Here is a 19,678-nt window from a genome sequence, read left to right on the forward strand (position 1 = left end):
AGTTTGTTTGGGATATATTGTGAATACAGATATGATGTGGGTCCAATCTGAGAAAGGGAATATATGGAAGAGGGAGGAGGAAGGCAGGAACCCTGGGCTCACATTTGTGGATGTGTTTATGTAATAGGAGGATAGGGAAAGTGAGGTCTTGTCTTGGGGAGTTAAATGGTAGCAGTAAAATTGTCAGACACATGGGCCCATACCAGAGGGTCGACACTTACTACTAGGAGGAGTGTATTCTCATATTCTGTAGATGCACTTCTTTTATATGCTTTGTAGTTAAAACCTTTAAGTTTAATTAAAGAGAGGTGAGGCCAGTAGAATACCTCCAGACTATTTATGGGGCTCCAAGTTGCTGCCAGTTGTGGCCTAGCAAAAAAATAATAATAAAAAAAAATTGGACCTTCTGGTATTGAACCAGCTTTGGAAAGAAGAGTTAGATCAGAAGAATCATTTTTCTCTATGACTGTGAAAAGCTTCATTAAAAGAGTTCAGAGGGATATTTTCCTTTGCTGAATAGGATCTTGGCTTGGGAGGTAGAAGACCTGGGTGAGGCGCTTCACTGGCTTTGCAGCCACATCTCCTCAGCAAGAAAAATAATGATTTTCACTCTCCTTATTAAAAATCCTCTGAAAGCCCTTGATGAAAGGAGGCACATTTTGCAGGGCCGGGGGGCCTGTTCACCTGGGACTGGGCCTGCCTGGGGTGCCTCAGGGCTTTCCCAGGGGGATGTGCATGGTGTGGCAGGGAGCGGGTAGGCTGGCGGCATGGGGTGGGCAGGTGCCCCATGTGGGACAGGCACCTCTGGCCATGCTCGGCACTGCACACCCTTCGGCCATCCAGGGTGGGCCAGCGGGCAGCGTGTGGTGGGGCTGCGGGTTGTGTGCTTTGGCCGGCTGAAGTCCTGCATCTGCCAACTGGTGTGTAACCTGCACTGAAAGCTTGAGGGACCAACCTGTATTTGCCCATGGCACAGCAGCTCGGGCACAGCCCAGCAAGATCTTGGCAGCAAACACTTTCCTTTTTCCAGCCTGGATCCTGTCCTTGTGCTGGGGAGTAGGGACATGGCCACTGCCTGTGTTCCTGGTCTGCCGATCCTTGATCATACCTTAACCAGAGAGTTTCTGCTTGCAAAATTTGTGAGCTCATCTGGTTTTGTCACTGGGATTTCAGAAACAAGTGGCATTAATATGTGGGTGGGAAAAGCTGTCTTGTAAAGGCTGCAACTTGAATCAGTCCTACTGATGAGATTGTCAGACCTGAAGGCTGGTCTTGCACACTCCTGTTTACCTGCCTGAACTGAAAATGTCTCTGAGCATGGGCTGTGCTCCTGGTGCTAGCATAAGCGTATGAAGAGTAACTCATCGTCACATCCATATTGCTCTGTATGTGAGGGGCTGCTGACATGAGAAAATACCTGCACTTTGTCTTGCTTTTTCAGAGTTTGATCCAAACCAGTACGATCAGTGGTTAGATTCCTATTGCTTTTGATGAGCTGTGGATTAAGCACTAAATTTTTCATGAGTCAGATTTCTAAAGGTGTGAAGGCAGGTAAGGATGAGGGTGTAGGTCGGAAAACTCCCATACCTTGAGACTGAGCCCCAGGCTGCCTTCAAAAACAATTTTTGAGACTTTGCTTTCAATAGCCTCTGAGATGTCTAAGACACATCTTTTGATCAGTGTTGTCCAGAAAGGAACTTTTTTAGCTATTGAATAAATCTTGATTTGCTTATCTTCTCTCCTTCTGAAAAGCAAAACTTGTTTGGTTTTTATTTTTAAGAGACTAAGCAATTGGGTGCTGGAAGAGTAACCAAATGTATTGTAAATTTAAATTGTTGCAGCAAATGCAGTCTGTGTTTTCTTAAAATATAAACTGAGTTCATGCACTTGCATGTATAGTTTTGATGAACTAAAAGACCTGAAGGTACAGGTTGTGGGCTGCTTGCTCACTTGTTAGTATGTCTGCGTAGAGAATAAATGAGGGATTTGTGTCAGAAATAGTGTTGTCTTGGGATCTTATCAGCTGAACTCAAATCAAGGATTTTGCCAATTGCATACTTTGTTGAAGATTTACTGGGCTGGAGGAAGAAGCAGCTAACAAGAATCTAGACCGTTCTCTGCATACTTTTTTGTGTCTGAGGTGGGATGAAACTGCTCCATTGTGGATCTGTTGATCTAGTATAGTGGGGAATTTTTCTTAAATTCTGATTCTTCCACACCTCAAGTCATTACAACAGACTCTGGTGTGTGTTGCAGTACCCAGTTCGTTTATTTTAAGATCATAGATCATCAGTGTCACAATTGTACAGAGCATATAAAGGAAAGGAAAATGGGTGAGTGGGTATCTTCAAGAAGGGGCTGCTTTTCTACCTCTAAGATAGTTCAAATGACAAAACATTACTTATATCTGGATAGACTGTCATTCTCTGCTGCTACATTTGAGGAGAACTGTGAAATTTTTGTTGGGATGAATAGAGGCTCCTGTGATTCCTCCCCTCTCCCCTTCCCTTCCTTGCCATCTGGTTTAAAGTTGCGTTTTGACTTGAGCTTTTTTGTGTGAATTTGGTGTGAAGTAGTGTTGGTGCTAGTTATTCTATAAGAAGCAAAATCAGTTTGTAGTTTGTGCTGCCCCATCACTTTCAGGAGCAGCTGTTGCTCTGACTCTTGTAGAAAAGGCATCAAAGGAAATTTAAAGTGAACAAAGACAAATATGGTCTGTTCTTGTGTTAAGTCTTAGTTGCCATGTTTTTTTCTTTTTTTTTGGCCTGGTATTATCAAGAAAATGCATAATTTGGAGGAAGTGCTGCCAACCTTTTCTTTGGGTTATTCTTTCTTCAGTAGAGAAAGAACTAGGTATTTTGCCTGATCTTTCTTTTCCTCCGGGCAGTCAGATGTATTTTGGTGTACTGGGTGGAAAATATCTTTTTGTTAAATCTTTTTATAATGATCTCTCTGTTGGCTTTTGTGGCTAATGGAAAACAATTGATAAAAATTCCCAGTTCGATCACTGTAATATTTTTATGTATGCCTGTGTCTGTGTGTGTGTGTGTTGGAAAAAGGCTTGTCTCCTTGCTTGATTCCTCTCTTTAAAGATTCAAAATAATCCAAAAAGTGTTTTCTCAGATGTAATGAATTGCAAACGAATGAAGTTACATCGTTGTCAGATTAAGCTCATCATCTTACTTTGCTGCCCCAGGTTAGAACATTGATGTCCAGCTCTGAACTATGTGCTCACCTGAATACCTAGGTTTTACGTAGATGACACATGGACCCTGTTAAAGATTTAGAGGGTTTTAGTAGCTGGGTTTTGAGATGATAAGCAAGGATGAGTGAAAAGAAAGACCAGGGGTCTTGTCCTCAGCTGGAAGGGAAGGAAGAACAATACATGTCTCTCTGACTTATGACAAACTTCATGTCTAAAAAAGCATGTTGGGTCATTAAATGAGATGAGGATAGTGGAGAATCTTTTAGGACATATCACTGCCATGTGGTTTTCATGTAGTTTGAGACGCTGTGATGCTATTTAAGTATGCTTACAGCATTTAGACTATGGGGCAGCGAGAATACCTTGGTGTGGCTTGTATCTCTTACACAGTTGCTGCACCTCAGTCTGCAGGTCCTCAGACCTTTCATAATCAATAGTGAGAGACTGTAGCCTAGTGGCTAGAACATTGCACATCCCAGTGTCTACCTTCTCTGGGGAGAATTAATAATTGCTTCTCTGTAAAGCTTTTTCTAGTTCTATGGGTGATAAGTAATAGGAATGTAATTATTAGATGTAGATTTTATTTTACAGTCTTCTGAAATATTTTAATCTTAGGAATGGGAGAGAGTATGTGGGGGGGAGTTCAGACTGAAGGCTTCTAGGAGAAGAATAGCTGTTTCTGAATCTTTCTGCATAATTTTTTAATTGTTTTCAGAGCAAACTGAAGAGGAACAATTATAATCTTGTTGTACTCAGCATTTTGTTAATTATTATGCATTCCCAGTAGCTAGAATAGCCCAAATACCATGAGGACTTCTTACTAACCTATAAATACATTAATGCCTCTCTCACCACAGGGAGTTTCTCTCAGCAAAAAGCCAATAAATTGCACATTGCAGAATGCACAACATGGACATTGCCAGTAAACTGCTAATGCAAATTTCCTGTGAAGATGAAGCAGTATTTACAAGGGTGACGTTTTGGGAAAACTTTCAGTGGAAGCTTGTTGCTGTCTGGTCTGATAGAAGTGTGGGAGATGCAGTTCTTTGGCAGTGATTGCAGAGAAAGTGCATGAGGGTAGGGATCTGGCTTTGGTGCTGTGCTGTATGCTCAGATGCACAGGGTCTGCAAAATGTAAAACTTCTGTGCTGAAAGTCTGTTTTCTAGTAAACACTCTCACTTCTGGCTTTATGAAGCTCTGAAAACAGTAGGAGTAGGCTGTGGGCACAGGGAGAGGATGGTCTTTCTCACAGACTTTGGCATTTCCAGTTCTGATAGCGTGACAGTCAGTTATATTTGGATAAAATTTCATGGCCAGCCTGCATTCAAAGTAACAGTTTATTTACTATTCCTGCTATTTAACAGTCACCATTTTAGGTAACGTAGGAGAGATTTGCATCTTTGAATCCTGAAGAAATGGAAATCAGACTCTGGATCTGCCCCTAAAGCAGAAGAGCTTTTCTTAAATTCCTGATGAGAACCTAGAATAAAGTTTACCTGACAATAACACAGAATTGCAGACTGTGGAGCTGGGGGGAAAAGGGGGAAGAGGGGATGCCTTATCTTCTCTGCACAGATTAGAACTTGTTATTATCTGTCTGGGTGACTTTTACAGAGGTTAAGGAAAACAACGTGCGTGTTTCCGTGAGGAAAACAAGCGCGTTCTTTTAGTAAGAGGCATTCAGGAAATTTGCCATGGGGCCCTGTGTATCCCATAGTTCTGTTGCTGTGGAATTAGTCTCGTTAATCCATGGATCAAACTCAGAAAAAACCTTCGTGATTGTATTGTTTTACCTCTCACACAAAACAGGCCAAAGAATTTCCTACACAAACTTTAACGATGTATACAGTAAGGCCCCAGAGATTTTTACCCTGGTTTGTACTTCTGAATTTAAGCTTTCACCTTTCAAATTAACATAGCTCTGAATTGCAACGTGTTTTTTTTTTTTTTTTTTTAACTGAAGTGCAGCTTTATAAATGTAAAGTGCTTTCACTGTGGCTTTGCTAGGGTTAGGAATACTTATATGCAGGGTTTTAACACTTATACCACCTGGAACAGTGATAGGAGGGGGATTGTAGGCTAGCACAGGCATCCTAACCACTGCTTTCTAAGACTGTTAAATGCCTACACCCGATCTAAAGTAATTCTTACATCGCATTATATAGCTCTGAAAAATATATACTGTTTTCCCTGCACAAAAATTTTAGAAATGGAAATTTTACTGCACCACTGGGGCAAGTGACCCTCTTTCAGCTCAGCATGCTGTCAGCTGTGGAACTTATAGATGACAAATATTGGCACAATTACTTGTTTCACAGCAGAAACATCCATTTAATTTATACTTATTCTTTGCCTCCCAAACACCTTTTGGTATGTTATGAGAAAAGTCTGCGCTCAGCTCTCCAAGGTGCTGTAGCTTTTTTCTGCTAACAATTTCGAATGTGGTTAGAATTGCCAATACAGAAATCACTGGCAGATTGCAAATGTGTGGGCAATGTAAAATGAAACGAATGTTATTTGAAACTGCACACAAAAGACAGTGCTGATTTGCTTGTACTGTTGGTATTTATTGTTAATTTGTAGGAATCAAGATTTTTTTTTTTAACTGGAACAGAGCAGCCACAGAATTTGTAGTCTGCTGCTCCTTCAAGTAACGCCTGTCAAAGCTCAGCTCACCTGGTGAAAGATTACCTGTGCTTTGTCATTTCTAAAGATGGCAAAGAGTTGTCAGAAAAATAGTTGCACTTGCAGTGATGTTCCAGATCCACAAAGATCTATCCAAACTGTATTCAACCTGTGTATGTGCAGGGTGACAACTGTATTTATTTCTTGAATAACACAGAGAATGATAGCACCACATGTGTCAGTGCCTAACAAATGAAGTGAATGGTGGTTATTTCCCTGGCTTTCGGGCACAGAGATCTGTGAGAAGCCTTAAGGGCTGGGGCAGTCCCCACATGCGTCTTTTGAAGGGAGTGGGAAGCTGCCCCCCATGCCCTTATGCATCACGGTTTGGGAAACCTTGAAATGAACCCGTTTCTCTCTAGTCATAGCTCAATTCATCTTTGCTTGCAATAAATCTCCCTCAACAGCAGGGCTTCTGTTTTATTGCTTTTAGCTCGAATCTGGTCCTTCTGCTGGTTCAGGTTCCCTCAGCGCGGGGCCTGTGGTGTCTGGTGGAGCGGAGAGCTTCCTCGCGCTTCGGGTCAGACTGTGACAAGCAGAAGTGGAGGCAGGGTGATGAGCTGAGCCCAGCGTAAAGCAGGGCAACTCAGGAGGAATAAAGTTGTTCTCATACTTGTAAAAGAGTTAATTATGGTTTAGGGAGTGGGAAGACTTTCCTGAAGCTGAGAACTAGTCCAATTAGGCGCACTGTGCAGATGCACAGCATTTCTTTGGCTGATCGTGTCTCTTTTTACCTCATTCTGAAGATGCGGTCAAAGAGAAGATTTTGCTTTACATCTTCTATGTGCTGTTCAGTTATACAACTTTTTTGTTTGTTTTTCTTTTCCGCTCTCTTTTCTCCCATGTCTCCATTCTCCAAACTGCCAACTACATCTACAGCCTGTATTCCTCTGAAGTGGGAAGACTTCGAAGTTCAGAAACTTTGCCAGAGTTTCTGTGGTTTTTATCCAAACCCATTCTAACTTCTGCTGTTTCTGTGGTTTACTCAGGGCTGCATATTCATCTATATGAAGATGATGATCAGAGGGGAAAGTACAGGCATTTTATATTTGGTCAAGCAATTTCTTCTTGTTCTGTAGAGGGAAAAATAAACATAACAGTCCTGCTTACTCTCAAGATATCTCCTTGTCAGACCTTTTTTGCAGAAGCTCCTTGTTGCATCCTTTTTGTGAGGGACAGATAGTTAGAGGGTTTTATTCCCTTGCGCAATGCTTCTCAAAAAGGGTATTGTGTTCATCTCTTCATCTTTTATCCTGTTGTTCATCTTTTGTCCCTTTCTGCTTTCTGGTGAAATAGTTTCTTTTCTCTCTCTCCAGTTTCCCCTCCCATTTTATACAGTCTGAAGGGCTGACTATATTTAAAGGTATTTGTAAAGTGCCTCCAGCAGAAGAGTTTAGGCACCTCTGTTCTAGCACCTCTGCTAAATGAAGTGGAAAGAGAGACTGTGCTTGTTTTCCTCGCTGGCTGCATCGGGCGGTTCTTTAAGAGACAGGATGGAAGAGTGGGCTGCTGTTGAAGAGCTCTTGAAGGGTTGCCCAAATTTTTTGTTTGCGGGATAGGATATTTTTCTGTCTCGCACTCTTCCTTTCTCTTCAGTTCACAGGATTGTTTCAATCCTTTAATTGTTTTGAATGTGAGTCTGTGTTGCAACTTGAAGTGATGGGGAACTGCTGGTCAGAGACTGACTCTTTGCTTTTGCTGCAGGCTACTGCAGAATTTGAAGACCTATTGATGTCCTTGAGATTGACACTTGGATCTTCAAGAGAAGAGGCTTTCTGACAGCCCTGCTCCAGTCCATCTGACTCTATGACTGGGGGGTTCACCCTGGCTCCATCCTTTGCTCTGCAGTTGTACAAGATGGGTTCGTTCAGAAGGCCCAGACCTCGTTTCATGAGCTCCCCTGTGCTCAGCGACTTGCCACGTTTCCAAGCAACCCGGCAGGCTTTGCAGCTGAGCTCCAACTCTGCGTGGAACAGGTGAGCAGGACCTGTTCACTTGAGCTCTGTCTGTGTGTAACAGCCCCTCGGTAATGACCAGATAAGGTCTGATCTTTGATACCTTGTACCATTTATGGCTAAACTTATCTGTTTATGAGTATGAATGAATTTTTGGCATGCCCAAGCTTTGTCTGTATGGAAGAGCCCCTGCAGAGGTGACATAATTAGACCTAGTAACATTTAGCCTTGTTTTTGGCTAACATTGTTCAGAGATACTGTCTTGAAATAAACCAGAATTGCTTTATGTTAACAGTTACACTTCTTCAGTACCAGTTAAGGAAAACATGTTGCTAGTAATGTAACAAAGGTTAATTTCTTAATGTATCAGGCATTTGTTTGCATATTGTGAAGCTTTTATCACAATCAAGTTGCTTTGACAACTATGAAGTTTGTGGCTTCTACCAATGTTTCTTATTGATAGTCAAGTCCTGTCTGCAGTACATGTCATGCCACAATGAATACTGGAAAAATGACTTGTAGGATGAAGCGTGAAATATCCTGAGTTGATTTAATGGCTTGTTGCTGCCAAAAGTGGATGTTCGCACCTTTTCTTCTGCTACCTTGCACCAGCCCTGTACTCTGCAGACTCCTCTCTCTTGCTGACCTAGCTCAGCTTGCTAATGTCACACACAAGTAGCCCAGTAGAAACATCAAAAAAGTTTTGTGCCAGGGTAGTAAACTGAGATCAGTGAAGCATTCGACAAGTACCATAACTGACCCACAGAAGGGAGCACCTTATAGGAGTATGACACCACCTCTTGTTGGCTGCAGCAAGCTTTTACACCTGCTAAGCCATCTTGTGTACTCTCACTTTATAACTTTCTCTGTGCTGGTCAGAAAAGTATTAATTAGAAGATCTTCCAACAGCTGTTACCACATTTTACAAGCATTAACTGGTCTTAAAATTGGGTCTGACTGAAGTGATGCTGGCTACAGAATTTGTTCCAGCATAGCAAGGATCCTGCCAAATACTGCAGGTAGAGAAGTTTGGCTAGTCCTGCTAACATCACTTGATAATGCAATATGATATGTTTGCCAGATAATGCCAAAAATCTATGTCTTCTTTTAGCAACTAGCTCTGCAGGACCTAGCAAAGATCAGCTAAACAGTCACGTTAAAGATACACTCTGTGCAAGTGTGTTCTCTGTGAACAGTGTCCCTATAACAACTTTCCCTTGCTTACTCTAGGCCCAGCTTAACATTGGTTCTGCTTTGTCTCCTGTGAGAGATGTAGGTAAATAAGAGTGATAATTTGCAGGGGAGAAAAAGTGGAAGTATTTAAGTGCAATTAACCTCTCCACCCCATTATAACCACTCAGCTTTTGGCAGCTAGCTCACATTGCTCTCTGTGTTAAATCATCCTGGCAGGTGTTATTTATGGATGCTGTACTGTCTTACTTCTTTTTTGACAGTGTTCAAACAGCAGTGATAAATGTGTTCAAAGGGGGAGGCTTGCAGAACAATGAACTTTACACCCTCAATGAAAATATCAGGTAGGTCGCTGAATTGCATGAAAAAGGGATTTTTGTTGCTGATTGTTTGATGTTTGTTTGTTTTTGTTCCCCTATAGAACAGTAGTTAGAGGACATTGGTGGGAGGAGAATGGGTAGAAGCAAACTTAAGCACAGCTTTGCAGTTTCAAGCTAACTTCCTTCTCTTTTGCCACTAAGTAGGATGAATGGCATGGGACTAAGCTCTTGGATAATGTTTCTCTGACTTACATGGATGTGTAGCTTTGAAAAAGACAGGGTGTGTATTTACTTGAATTGAAAGGATTTTGTCCCCTCCTAGGGAATTTGCCCCTTCTGGCTGACTTTTCACACTTTTATCAGTTATGGCAGTAACATGTCTTTTCTAAAGACAAGCTTCCCAGAATCATGGAGTGTTTAAAAACACAGCAAAAAAAGCATTTCCATAAAAAAACTTAATCTTCATGTGATGATTGTGGAGCAAGACCTGAAAATATGAACCCTGAAGATTAAAAAACTAGAAGTCTAACAAACAGGTACTAACTGCTGATGGTGATGATTACAAGTATCACCTTTTTTTTTTTTTTTTTTAGCAGGTCTTCTGTTTTTCTGTGGTTTCATTGTGATTATTTGGAAAGTTTGGTTAGCAATAGATAGGACTACGGAGTAGATAAAGAGCAATTTATTCATGCCTTGGTTCCAAGTGGTGCTAAGAGGAGTGTTGACAGAGCTCATGAGGGCAGTTCCTCCTCCATCTCTTTCCCACGAATCCGTATTCATTCATCTTGAATGTTGTCATATAGGTCTCAACTTCCTCTTTTATATGGAACCCTCTGCCCCCAATCCTTGCTGCAGTTTAGCTGTGTGCCAAGTTATGGTTAAAGTTCAAATGGCTATTCAGGTTGAGCACTTAATAAGCAGCAGTCTAAATTACCCCTTTCCCTACTTTCAAAATAAATGCAGCTTGCAGAGTGTGAGACTCTCTCCTACTTGATCTAGGCCCAAAGGTGAAAGTTTTGTAAAATTCCTTTTGAAAGCTGAGTGAGGGCAGGGTCTTGTGCTTCAACAGCATCTTAGTGTACTCAAGTCAGAAGTTCTCAGGTTAGATTTCAGTACTTGCAGCAGTCTAATTCTCAGTGAGGTGAAGATTTCTGTATGTGAAAGGAAAAACGAATGTCTTAAGCCTTCGAAAATACCCTGATCCACAACCCTTTCACAGACTTGGAGACTGGATTTGGGTTTTGTCGCTGATCTCTCAGGCTGTGGCTCCCTGCAGTGGCTGCTGCAGCCTGCTTTGCCTCCCCTGTGCAAGCAGGTGCTCCTTCCCACTCTTGCATGGGAGACACTGGGCATTGAGTGTTACTGCATGCTGCCAGAGGTCTCCCATTTCCCCTGTCTTCCTCTTCCTCCTCTGAGGAAGAACTGGCACTCACTGCTAGGCTGCTTTCGGAGTCATATGCTGACTGTCCTGAGCTGCTCTTGCCTCTGATACAGGCAGAGGGAAACATCGCAGAGGGCACTAGAGCACTTTGCTTGTGCTCTCGCTCACATGGGAGGTAATACCAGCTCTTAACAGGCTTGGAGAAAGTTTGGTTGCTGGAGCAGTAAGCTGTGCCTTAGTAGCCATTCTCTCTCTTCTCTGGAGACGGGGAGGCAGTTCGCCAGACAGAGTAGCCTTGCTGACTGGACTTGACCCAGTGGCTGGACCATGCTCTCTTCATGTTGGTTACTGAAATCAATCTAGTCTGTCAAGAACTGAGTGAGGAACAGGAAATTCCTTGTAAAATTTGTAAGCTTTGTGAACAGTTCTCATGGTGGGAAGGGAAATGCGCTCTTCCAGATACAGGCACTCACAAGCAGCACTTGGAAGCACTCACCTTGAAATAAATGATTAATGTTCTACAGGTGCCCTGAGCATTAGTTGCATCTCAAAATGTCATTCCCTAAATAGGCTACTTCAACATTCACGTAGCTCATTAATATCAGTCTGAGGAGCAAAGGACATGCATCTGCATGTATGTATGTACACACATTTGCAGCTTTGCACCTGTGATTCTTGATACAGCTTCCAACAAAATGTCAGTTCTGCATGCACCAGGTAAATGTCTAGCTTGACACTTGGCAAAAGGCCAGACCTGTCAGAAGGCCAGCTTTTGTGTACCATGAGATTGAGCTGGTACATTTTCCTGCTTTATATTTCTCCATTTAGATCATCTATGGAAGTTAGCAAATGCAGTACCTTAAGCAAATTACAGATTCTTCACAGTGCTTAATTATTTGATGGTGGGAATGCAGAAGAGTTTTAAATTAGGTTAGTAATGACAAGACCAGGAGATGAGCAGGTGGTAACATTTTGCTTTGGATTGCTGCCACAAAGTTTTCATCCTGCTGTGATTTGATACCATCATCTCACTGGATACTTTTTTTTTTTTTTTTTTTTTTTTTTTTTTTTTTTTGCTGCTCTCAAAGTCAGTTGTCGCAGCAAGAGGAAACGTCAGAAATGCCACTGAGAGATGGACTCCCAGGAAGCAGGAGGTGACCTGGCCACAACCAGTGGGAGGCCACTGACATTCTCTCTGGAGTGAAAGCCTTCAGTTGAAAGGGTAGATGGTCTACTCAATAGACCCAAATCCTCCCATGGATATGTGAATTAATTGACCAAAACCCCTCAAGATTCAGCTGAAGCTAGTGGAAATGCTTCTCACAAACAGGCCCCCAAAGACTCATCTAGGTTAGCCATCTCATAAAAGGAGAAATGTGCTATGAGGTGGACAGTGTAAATATAACTGCTATGAGAGAGAACGAATAAAAACATATTTCCATGTGAATGAATGTAGAAGTTTTACAAAATGTTTAGAGAGGAAGGTTGTTGCCAAAATCTACTTTCACCAAAGATTAGAAAAAAAAATGGTGTAGTCTGTTAGCAAGAATGCAGCCTGAGACTTGGATGCGTCCCTGACTCAAATAGCATTTTCAAACACTCATGATTGTACTTCTCCTTGGTGAAAAGCAAAACTCTTAAAGAGCAAAAATGCAATGCTTTGCAGTGGAAAGTATTAGGCAACTTTTAAATTTGAGGCAAAATTACCAGCTCCAGTCACAGTCACTGACAGCTGAAAGTGCAGATGCTCTGAACTTTTTGAGATCTTTTTTAATACTACTTCTAATTTAAATCAGTCCTGATTTTTATATCAGAATTTTGAACTATAAATACATATCAGAGTTGAAAACTTTTAATGTAGCCTGATTTAAAATCAACAGTTTCTAATCAGAAATATTTGTTAAAAGTGGCTTCTGCCTGCATGTATTCAACATGCCTCTTGTTCAATTTCTACAATTGCTTCTTGAAAAACGTGTTTTGTTTTGTTTTGTTTTTTTAATATGATAGTCATGGGGAAGCTACAACTTCTGCTTGCATGTTTACTTCTTTGCTCCTCTCCTTATCCTCCTACCTTCTACTTCAAGAGAAAAGGAAGTATAACATTAGGGAGATACGCTTTTCACAGTGAAATGAAAGGCAGCTTTGTTTAAAGGAAAATTAGAAAAAATGATGAATTTCAAACTAAATAAAGACTTTAAATTCTCTTTCCAGCTCTCTGTGAATTCAGGGGGTCAGTTTTTCTTGCTTGTTCTAGATGTATGGCTTATAAATAGAAGACTTCAGGGAAGTTATTTCATTTCTTCATAATTTGAGTATAGCCTCTGCTGGCATTAGTACAATGTATGCTTAGATGTAAACGAAATTTAGCTGTGGCCAAAATGACACGTTCATATATACTCATGTGTCTTGGGGTTGACTGATAGTGAAGTGTGGATATGCCTGTAAGAAGTGACCAGCAATGGCTGTTTCTTCATGGATGTGTTCCTTCTGTCTGCAGACGGCTGCTGAAGAGTGAACTTGGATCCTTCATCACAGATTACTTTCAGGTATTACATGATTTGCTTTCTTTCTTTTGAGGTGTGCTCTCTTCAGCATTTTAGTATATAAAAACTTTAGTACCTCTTTTAACTAGCATGTAGCCTACGTGTGTTTCATTTTTGTTTTGCTGCAGAAGGTCGTGGAGGCATTGGATTTTTTTTTTTTTACGTGGGCCATGTAGCCTTGGGAGTAATTATATTTAGGGGTGTTTGTGCTAAAATAGTGTTAATCTTAAGTAGTAGCCTGCTAGAGTCAAGAAGGAATTCACTTCATAAACTTTTAAAAAAAAGATGAGGTACATTTTGTAGTTTTTTTCACCCTAATATTCTCCAGTAAATAGAATGCTGGATGAGGTTTTCTGAAACAGGAGCCAGTGAAGGGCAAAGGGGAAGAAGAAAGATAACGTCTTTCTGTTTTGGGGAGGCAGAGAAGGAAGTCCCTATCAGTAGGAAATCAACCTGGTTACAGTTTGCCTTTTGTTCCCATAAATATACTTGTAATCTGTGGAGAAGTGAAAAATGAAGAATTAGGAAAGACATAATCAATCACAAATATGAATAACTGTTATTGCCTTTTACTGATACTGTCTGGATAGACAGAGGTTCAAATGAAACCACATGAAAGGGTGTGTTAGATGATTTTGAGAGAATGCTGCTGGCTTTCAATATTGTAAGTTGTTCACTGTAGTGTTGATTTAAAAAAAGAGAAGAAAACAAGAGGGATTTTTGTGTTGGTTTTATTCCCCTTGAGTAAGAAAGAGAGAGACAGAGAGAGAATTTCAGTACTTCCTAAAGTGGCTGACGCTGCTCTCTGCTGTGCCAACAGTTTAGAAGAGGTGAAAAAAAAAAAAAGACTAGTGTCGTTTCCTATCAGTATTAGATTACATGACTTAAAAAAATTCCCCACGCTGTGCTATCAAGTGAGAAACAACTCCTTTCCTGGGGGCAGTTATGTTTCAATTCTTCAGCCCTATCTGTGCAAGTCATTTACTGGAAGGAGATGGCTTCTTTTGCTTCAGGGCAGGACGATTCCTAGAACGTGCGTGGAGCCTGTTAACAGCGGGGCAGGGAGACACCCAGCCCGGACTACAGAGTATCTGCCTTATGTGGAAATCCGTTACTGCTCCAGCTAATTTAAAAACAGACAAATGAAACTTTGCAACTAAATGTGCATGACAACTTGAGATTTGGAAGGGCTTCATCAGGTACTCAGATACCCCAGTGACAGGCATGGTATAGGAGTCTGGATAATGTAGAATATTTCCTGAGGCAACTTTCTGCATTTGGAAGACTGAGTAGAGCATAGAGTTGTGCGTGTTGCTGCGGGATATGAGGTGCTGACGTACGACTGTTATCTGCTTTCGAAAATTCGGTGTGTACTGAAAGAGGCCTGGTTGGGTTCCAGCTCTGAATAAGACACAGCTGCGTTGTGTCACTGGGCAGGATGAGCTGGAGACTCCTGGGGCCTGGATGGCTCAAGGTATTGGGTTTTGGATGTGTTTTTCTCTTCCTCCAGACTGTAAACCTCAACCCTGTCCTAGTCCAGCTGGGGCTAGTGGCATTAGCTGACACTCTTTAGACCTCTCAGCAGGAGAGCTAGTGATTGAAGAGACTGCTTAGGGTGTAGTCTGCTCACTTCTGGAGGCTGGACATCTACAGTGGGAATGCATCCCTATGAGCAAGTACAGGGCATCTGAGCTTGTCCTGGGGGAAGGATTTTATCACCAACACTGTTTTCTGCAAAAGCCAGGACAAAAAATGTGTTCTCTCACCTTAATGACAGGACTGTATTACTTCATTCAAAGGCCATAGTCAGAATGTATGTACTCAGCACTATGCTATTGCAGAGAGAGTAATGGCCTTTGCTTCAGAGAGCTTGCAGTGTAAGGGCAGTCAGTCCTGGATTTGTTTTTCTGTCAGTCTGTCTATTCGCAGTTGTGCAAATATCTCAGCATGTATGTACTAGTTCAGTTGCAGCAGCTGCTTTTCCACTAAAGTCACTGGTCATTGGTCACTAAAATTGAACCTCTGTTTTGTTTTGTTTTTTTTTTGCTGTTAGCAATGTTGAAAGAAGTCACTTGGCATCCATCAGACTTAGCCTGAAGTAAAACTCTTGGTGCTGGCAAGCCATGAGACAAACAGTGTGAGATAAAGGCTATTGTAGGAAATCATCTTTTTTTCCCTGCTGTGAGCTAAGATGCAGACATTTCTGATACTAGATTGACAGCACATGCCAGTGACAAAAGTTACTATTCCTTCCTGAATGTTTTTACTCAAGAGTCCTAGGGCAGTGGAATTGGGAAACAGACTATTTATGTGCCAAAGAAGGGCTGACAAAACTATTTCATTTGTATGTGGGTTCAGTGTCACTGCTGATGCCAGCTGACTTAAGGCTGTATAGCTGCCACCAAAGGCAGCAGAGTTGAATCAGGCTGCTGATTTGGCTGAAAAATAACCCTGAAAGAACAAAAAGTTGTCAGTCAGGTCAGCTACCTCATTTGACTTGTGCTCAACACGTGTTGTGCTCATCACCTCTGACATAGGGGAGATGATGGGAGTGGGTCACCAGGGTGGGGAGAAGAGTGGGACTGCATCTTTTGGCAGCAACTTCCTCTTACATCTGTTAAAGCCCATTGAGAAATTGTATCCGGAAAACCAAGTTTACTGTTCCCTTAGACTGCAGTGCACCCTGAAGGATCTGTTCTCAAGAGTAACCAGGCAGCTTTAAATGTCCAGCAGCAATTAGAACAACTGATTGGATCATGTAATATTTGGATGTGATAAATTGACTTAATCATTTTCCATTTCTTATGCCATAGCACTTGTAACAGAAGCCACTGAGATAATTTTTTTTTTTTTACATTTTCTATTGTTTTACATTCCTGGCTCTTACCTTATGTTTATTATGCACATACATATATAAATATGTAAATAAATACATATAAATATACCCCCCCCACACACACATGAATTTTTCTAATCACTGAATATTTAAGACTAAAATGGAGCAGAACTTTCATAGTGAGACAAAACTACTTTTTGATTAACTTGAATTACTTACTCACTGGTGATTTTCACCAAAACTCATGGAAATAACCAGTTCTGAGCTACAGAATGAGTAAGTCGCTAAAGAAATCTTTAGCAAACAGATGGTGTCTAGGCAGTCTTCTTCTGCTACCAAATCTTCATCCTGCCAGGGTTACTGAGTCTGTTTTGTATTTGAAAGAGAAATGTAATTCCTGCAAGGGTTTTGGTGGAAACTCAAGTGTCTCATTCTGAAGGAGGTTTGTGTTTACAAATCTGCTGCTTTAGCAACCATATTGGATATACAAGCCATATCCTTGGATCGGAGTCTAAGTGTAAATGCCAGACAGTTGAGACTTGGCATACTCTGTATTTGCTGCAGATGTTTCTTAAAATAATACTCCAGGCTCCAGGTTTTTTGGTATCGTATTTGCCCATGGTCCCATATGCATCTGAACTAGTCTGATAGTTTCCTGATGCTGAAAAGAGATGCCTTGTACCCCCTCCTCTACTCAGTAACCCAGCAGTGAATCATCTGTTTTAACTGCTGGATTAATTTTCTCATGGATTAGTAAACTGGCTCACAATGGGAGGACTGCTATGAATATGGAAGGTGAGTGGTTGGGATTTGGAGGAAAGTGGTATGTTCGGCACTGGGACTTCTTTGGGGCAGCCTAAGATTTTCAGATAAGCTCCCTTCATCTTCATGATTTCTGACCTTCATGGTTGTGAAGAAAATTTTTGAAATATAAAACCAGTAAGCATTGATAAGATGTATTGTCTTTCTGATCCTGCCTGCAGCCTGAAACAAAACATTTGGGAAGGATGAACTGTTTCTTTTCACTCCCTGGGGGCTTGTTAATTCTGAAACTCACAGAGGAAAATGGCAGCGTTAGCTATATTTCACAACTGACCATTTTAGCAGAACTGTCTGGTTTATGTATATTAACTCCAAACTGACTTCTGAAGTACAGAGGCCAAACTCCTTACCCAGGTATTGTAACATCTACCAGCACTCATGGGTTGCAAATGCAGAAACTCTATTGCAGAGTTAATACCTCACCAGCCTGAAGACCATTGACTACAATGTCAGATTTTGTAGCTGGAGGATGGTGAATTGATTGTATTTGCTTGTTTAATTCAATGAGAGCTTTGATATCTTAAAAACAGAAGTGAAGCTGTTACATAATTTCCAGTTTGTTGCTGTGGAGGATCATAGAAGTCAAGAAGTCTTGACTCATAATCAGGCCCAGCTTTCTGTTTATAGGCAAAACCATATAAACCACAGTCTACGATGAGACCCATGTCACTGGGGTGTCAAGCAAAGTCAAAATGGAAGATTATAATGAATATTTGCAAAAGTAAGCAGTACACTGACAGCACAAGCCCTGACCCAAGCCAAAACGGATTTTCTTTGCCATCCTTTTAGAACTGTCAGAAATGAGCACTGGTGCCCCTCTCTGTGTAAAGAGTCCCTTTTGCCATAGGTTAGCCTCCTGCCTAAGACAGCTGGGGTTTGGGGGCAAACGTGTTCTCGCCCCTCTACTGTGACCATGTAAAGCTTTTTGCCTTAATCACTGCTGCATCCCTTTTCAGCACTCCAGCCTAACCTATGTCTTCATGCTTTTTCTCCTTTGAAAGTCTGCTTTGCAGAGTGTTGCTAACAGCAGAAAAATGTGTGTCTCTCTCCTGCTCAGTCAAACAGAAAACTGGAGTGTGTGACATTTCTTTCATTGGCCCCAGGTCTCTATTTTTGCCTGTTTCATAATGAGGCAAGGAAATGGTTGTTTAGGTATTGAAGTAAGTGTTACTACTTGATAAAGACATCGTCAACTCTTATGTGACAAAGTGCTGTCTCATGCTGGCTGCTAGTGGCTGGAGTAGTTTGGCCACTACAGAAAGGAAAAGAGCTCAGACCTGGGTGATTTGCAGAGCCCAGCCACAGTCTTTCGGGTCGAGCTGGTCTTTATTATTGTAGTGATCTTCCAGTTGGCTGGGAACCCCTGTTCATGCAGGTCTACCAATTATTTCTGCTCATCTGGCCCTTTCTAGCACTGGGCTTTCGTGGAGCAGCTCCAGAGGCTCCACAGCAACTGCCCAGCCTTGTTATCGCGGAGGGGTCCCAGGGCAGCCCAGCTCTGCTCACGTGAGCCTCGTAGAGGGCCTAATCCCCGCTGGCGCTGGCCACGGAAATACCTGCTTTCGGCCTGGTGCACGTCTGCTTTGTAGATGTACGCGAGTCACTTTAAATTGTGGCTGGCTGTTACCACTTAAGACTTGCCGTGAGACTGCATGCCGTGCTGTCACTAGCCAGGGCTCTCACCTGGGGCTTGTACTCGTCATGGCGAAGCTGCGAGGGCCGGTGGGTCTGGTTTTCCTGTAGCTGCTGCCTGGCTGCAGCGCTGTGGTCTAGGCCCCAGCAGCACTGCCTGCTCGGTTAGGCTCACCAGTCTGCTCTCCTTTCTACTCTCACTGCAGCACTTTCCCTCTTTAAGTGGGATTTCTTTCTTATTTATGTTTTGAACAAGGCTGCCTAAAAAGTCATATTAGGATATTATTTCTGCTTTTATGTGGCAGTATGTTTTCTGTGCAGGATCAAAATGATCTCCCTGTTTCTATCACTACTCTCCCATCTTTCTAGAAAAAAAATCCCCATTTTTTTTGAACAAGGTATGAACACTGCAGCTCATACAGATTTACATTTTTAAAACACTACCAAAAAGTAGGGAGGTGTTTGTGTGCAACTGGCAATATCTTGCTGGAAAATGCCTGCAAATATGTTTGGGTGATTCTTTTTTCTCAAATTAACATGAGATTATCCAAGAAACAGTGGCTATGTGTTTCTTCTAGAACCTGTAAAGTGTCAGTTTAGCACTAGAATTCAAAGTCTCAATTGTGTGTGTGTGTGGGGGGGGGGGGGGTTGCATTTGAGAAATGGTGAAATGTTTACAAGAAATTCTTTTTTTTCCAGCAAAATGGGATCAATTATTCTGAGTTTTCTCTGGAACAGTTGACTTCTTCTCTGAGTTTGTTTCTGTTTGACGAATTAGTATTAATTTTTTAATTTTAATGTGCCTTTTTAAGGGCATGCTGGCTATGTTCAGCCTGGAGAAGTGAAAGGAAAATACAAGTTGTATGTAATTAAGCGGGTGTATTTGTAAACTTTTCTTTCCCCCAAGTGTAGTGGCTTATTGGGAAGCAGTTATATATTTTTTTTTGATTAGCGGGAGGATTCCTTTGTGCCTCGCTGAACTGCAGAGACACAACTTGCAGACAAGATGTGAAATTTCTTGTGATGGCAGAAGATTCCTTGATGTCCTGTTGTCAGAAATGGCTTAGCTGCTTTTCACCACCCTCTTGCTTGAATATACCGCCCACA

The 19,678-nt window shown here is 41.7% G+C and overlaps 1 protein-coding gene across 2 annotated transcripts in view; it reads left to right on the top strand.

Annotated features, from left to right (window-relative positions):
* The first annotated feature begins 7,633 nt into the window (after positions 1–7,633).
* PRR5L (proline rich 5 like) overlaps positions 7,634–19,678 on the top strand; it is a 37,692-nt gene continuing 25,647 nt past the window's right edge. For both annotated transcript variants that reach the window (XM_013959600.2, XM_013959599.2), the window contains exons 1-3: positions 7,634–7,867; positions 9,301–9,381; positions 13,236–13,284. In XM_013959600.2, coding sequence (XP_013815054.2) covers positions 7,698–7,867; positions 9,301–9,381; positions 13,236–13,284 — 300 coding nt within the window. In that variant the 5' untranslated portion in view covers positions 7,634–7,697. The remainder of the gene's footprint in view (positions 7,868–9,300; positions 9,382–13,235; positions 13,285–19,678) is intronic.

Source organism: Apteryx mantelli, chromosome 4, assembly GCF_036417845.1.
Source record: "Apteryx mantelli isolate bAptMan1 chromosome 4, bAptMan1.hap1, whole genome shotgun sequence".
Classification (NCBI taxonomy): domain Eukaryota; kingdom Metazoa; phylum Chordata; class Aves; order Apterygiformes; family Apterygidae; genus Apteryx; species Apteryx mantelli.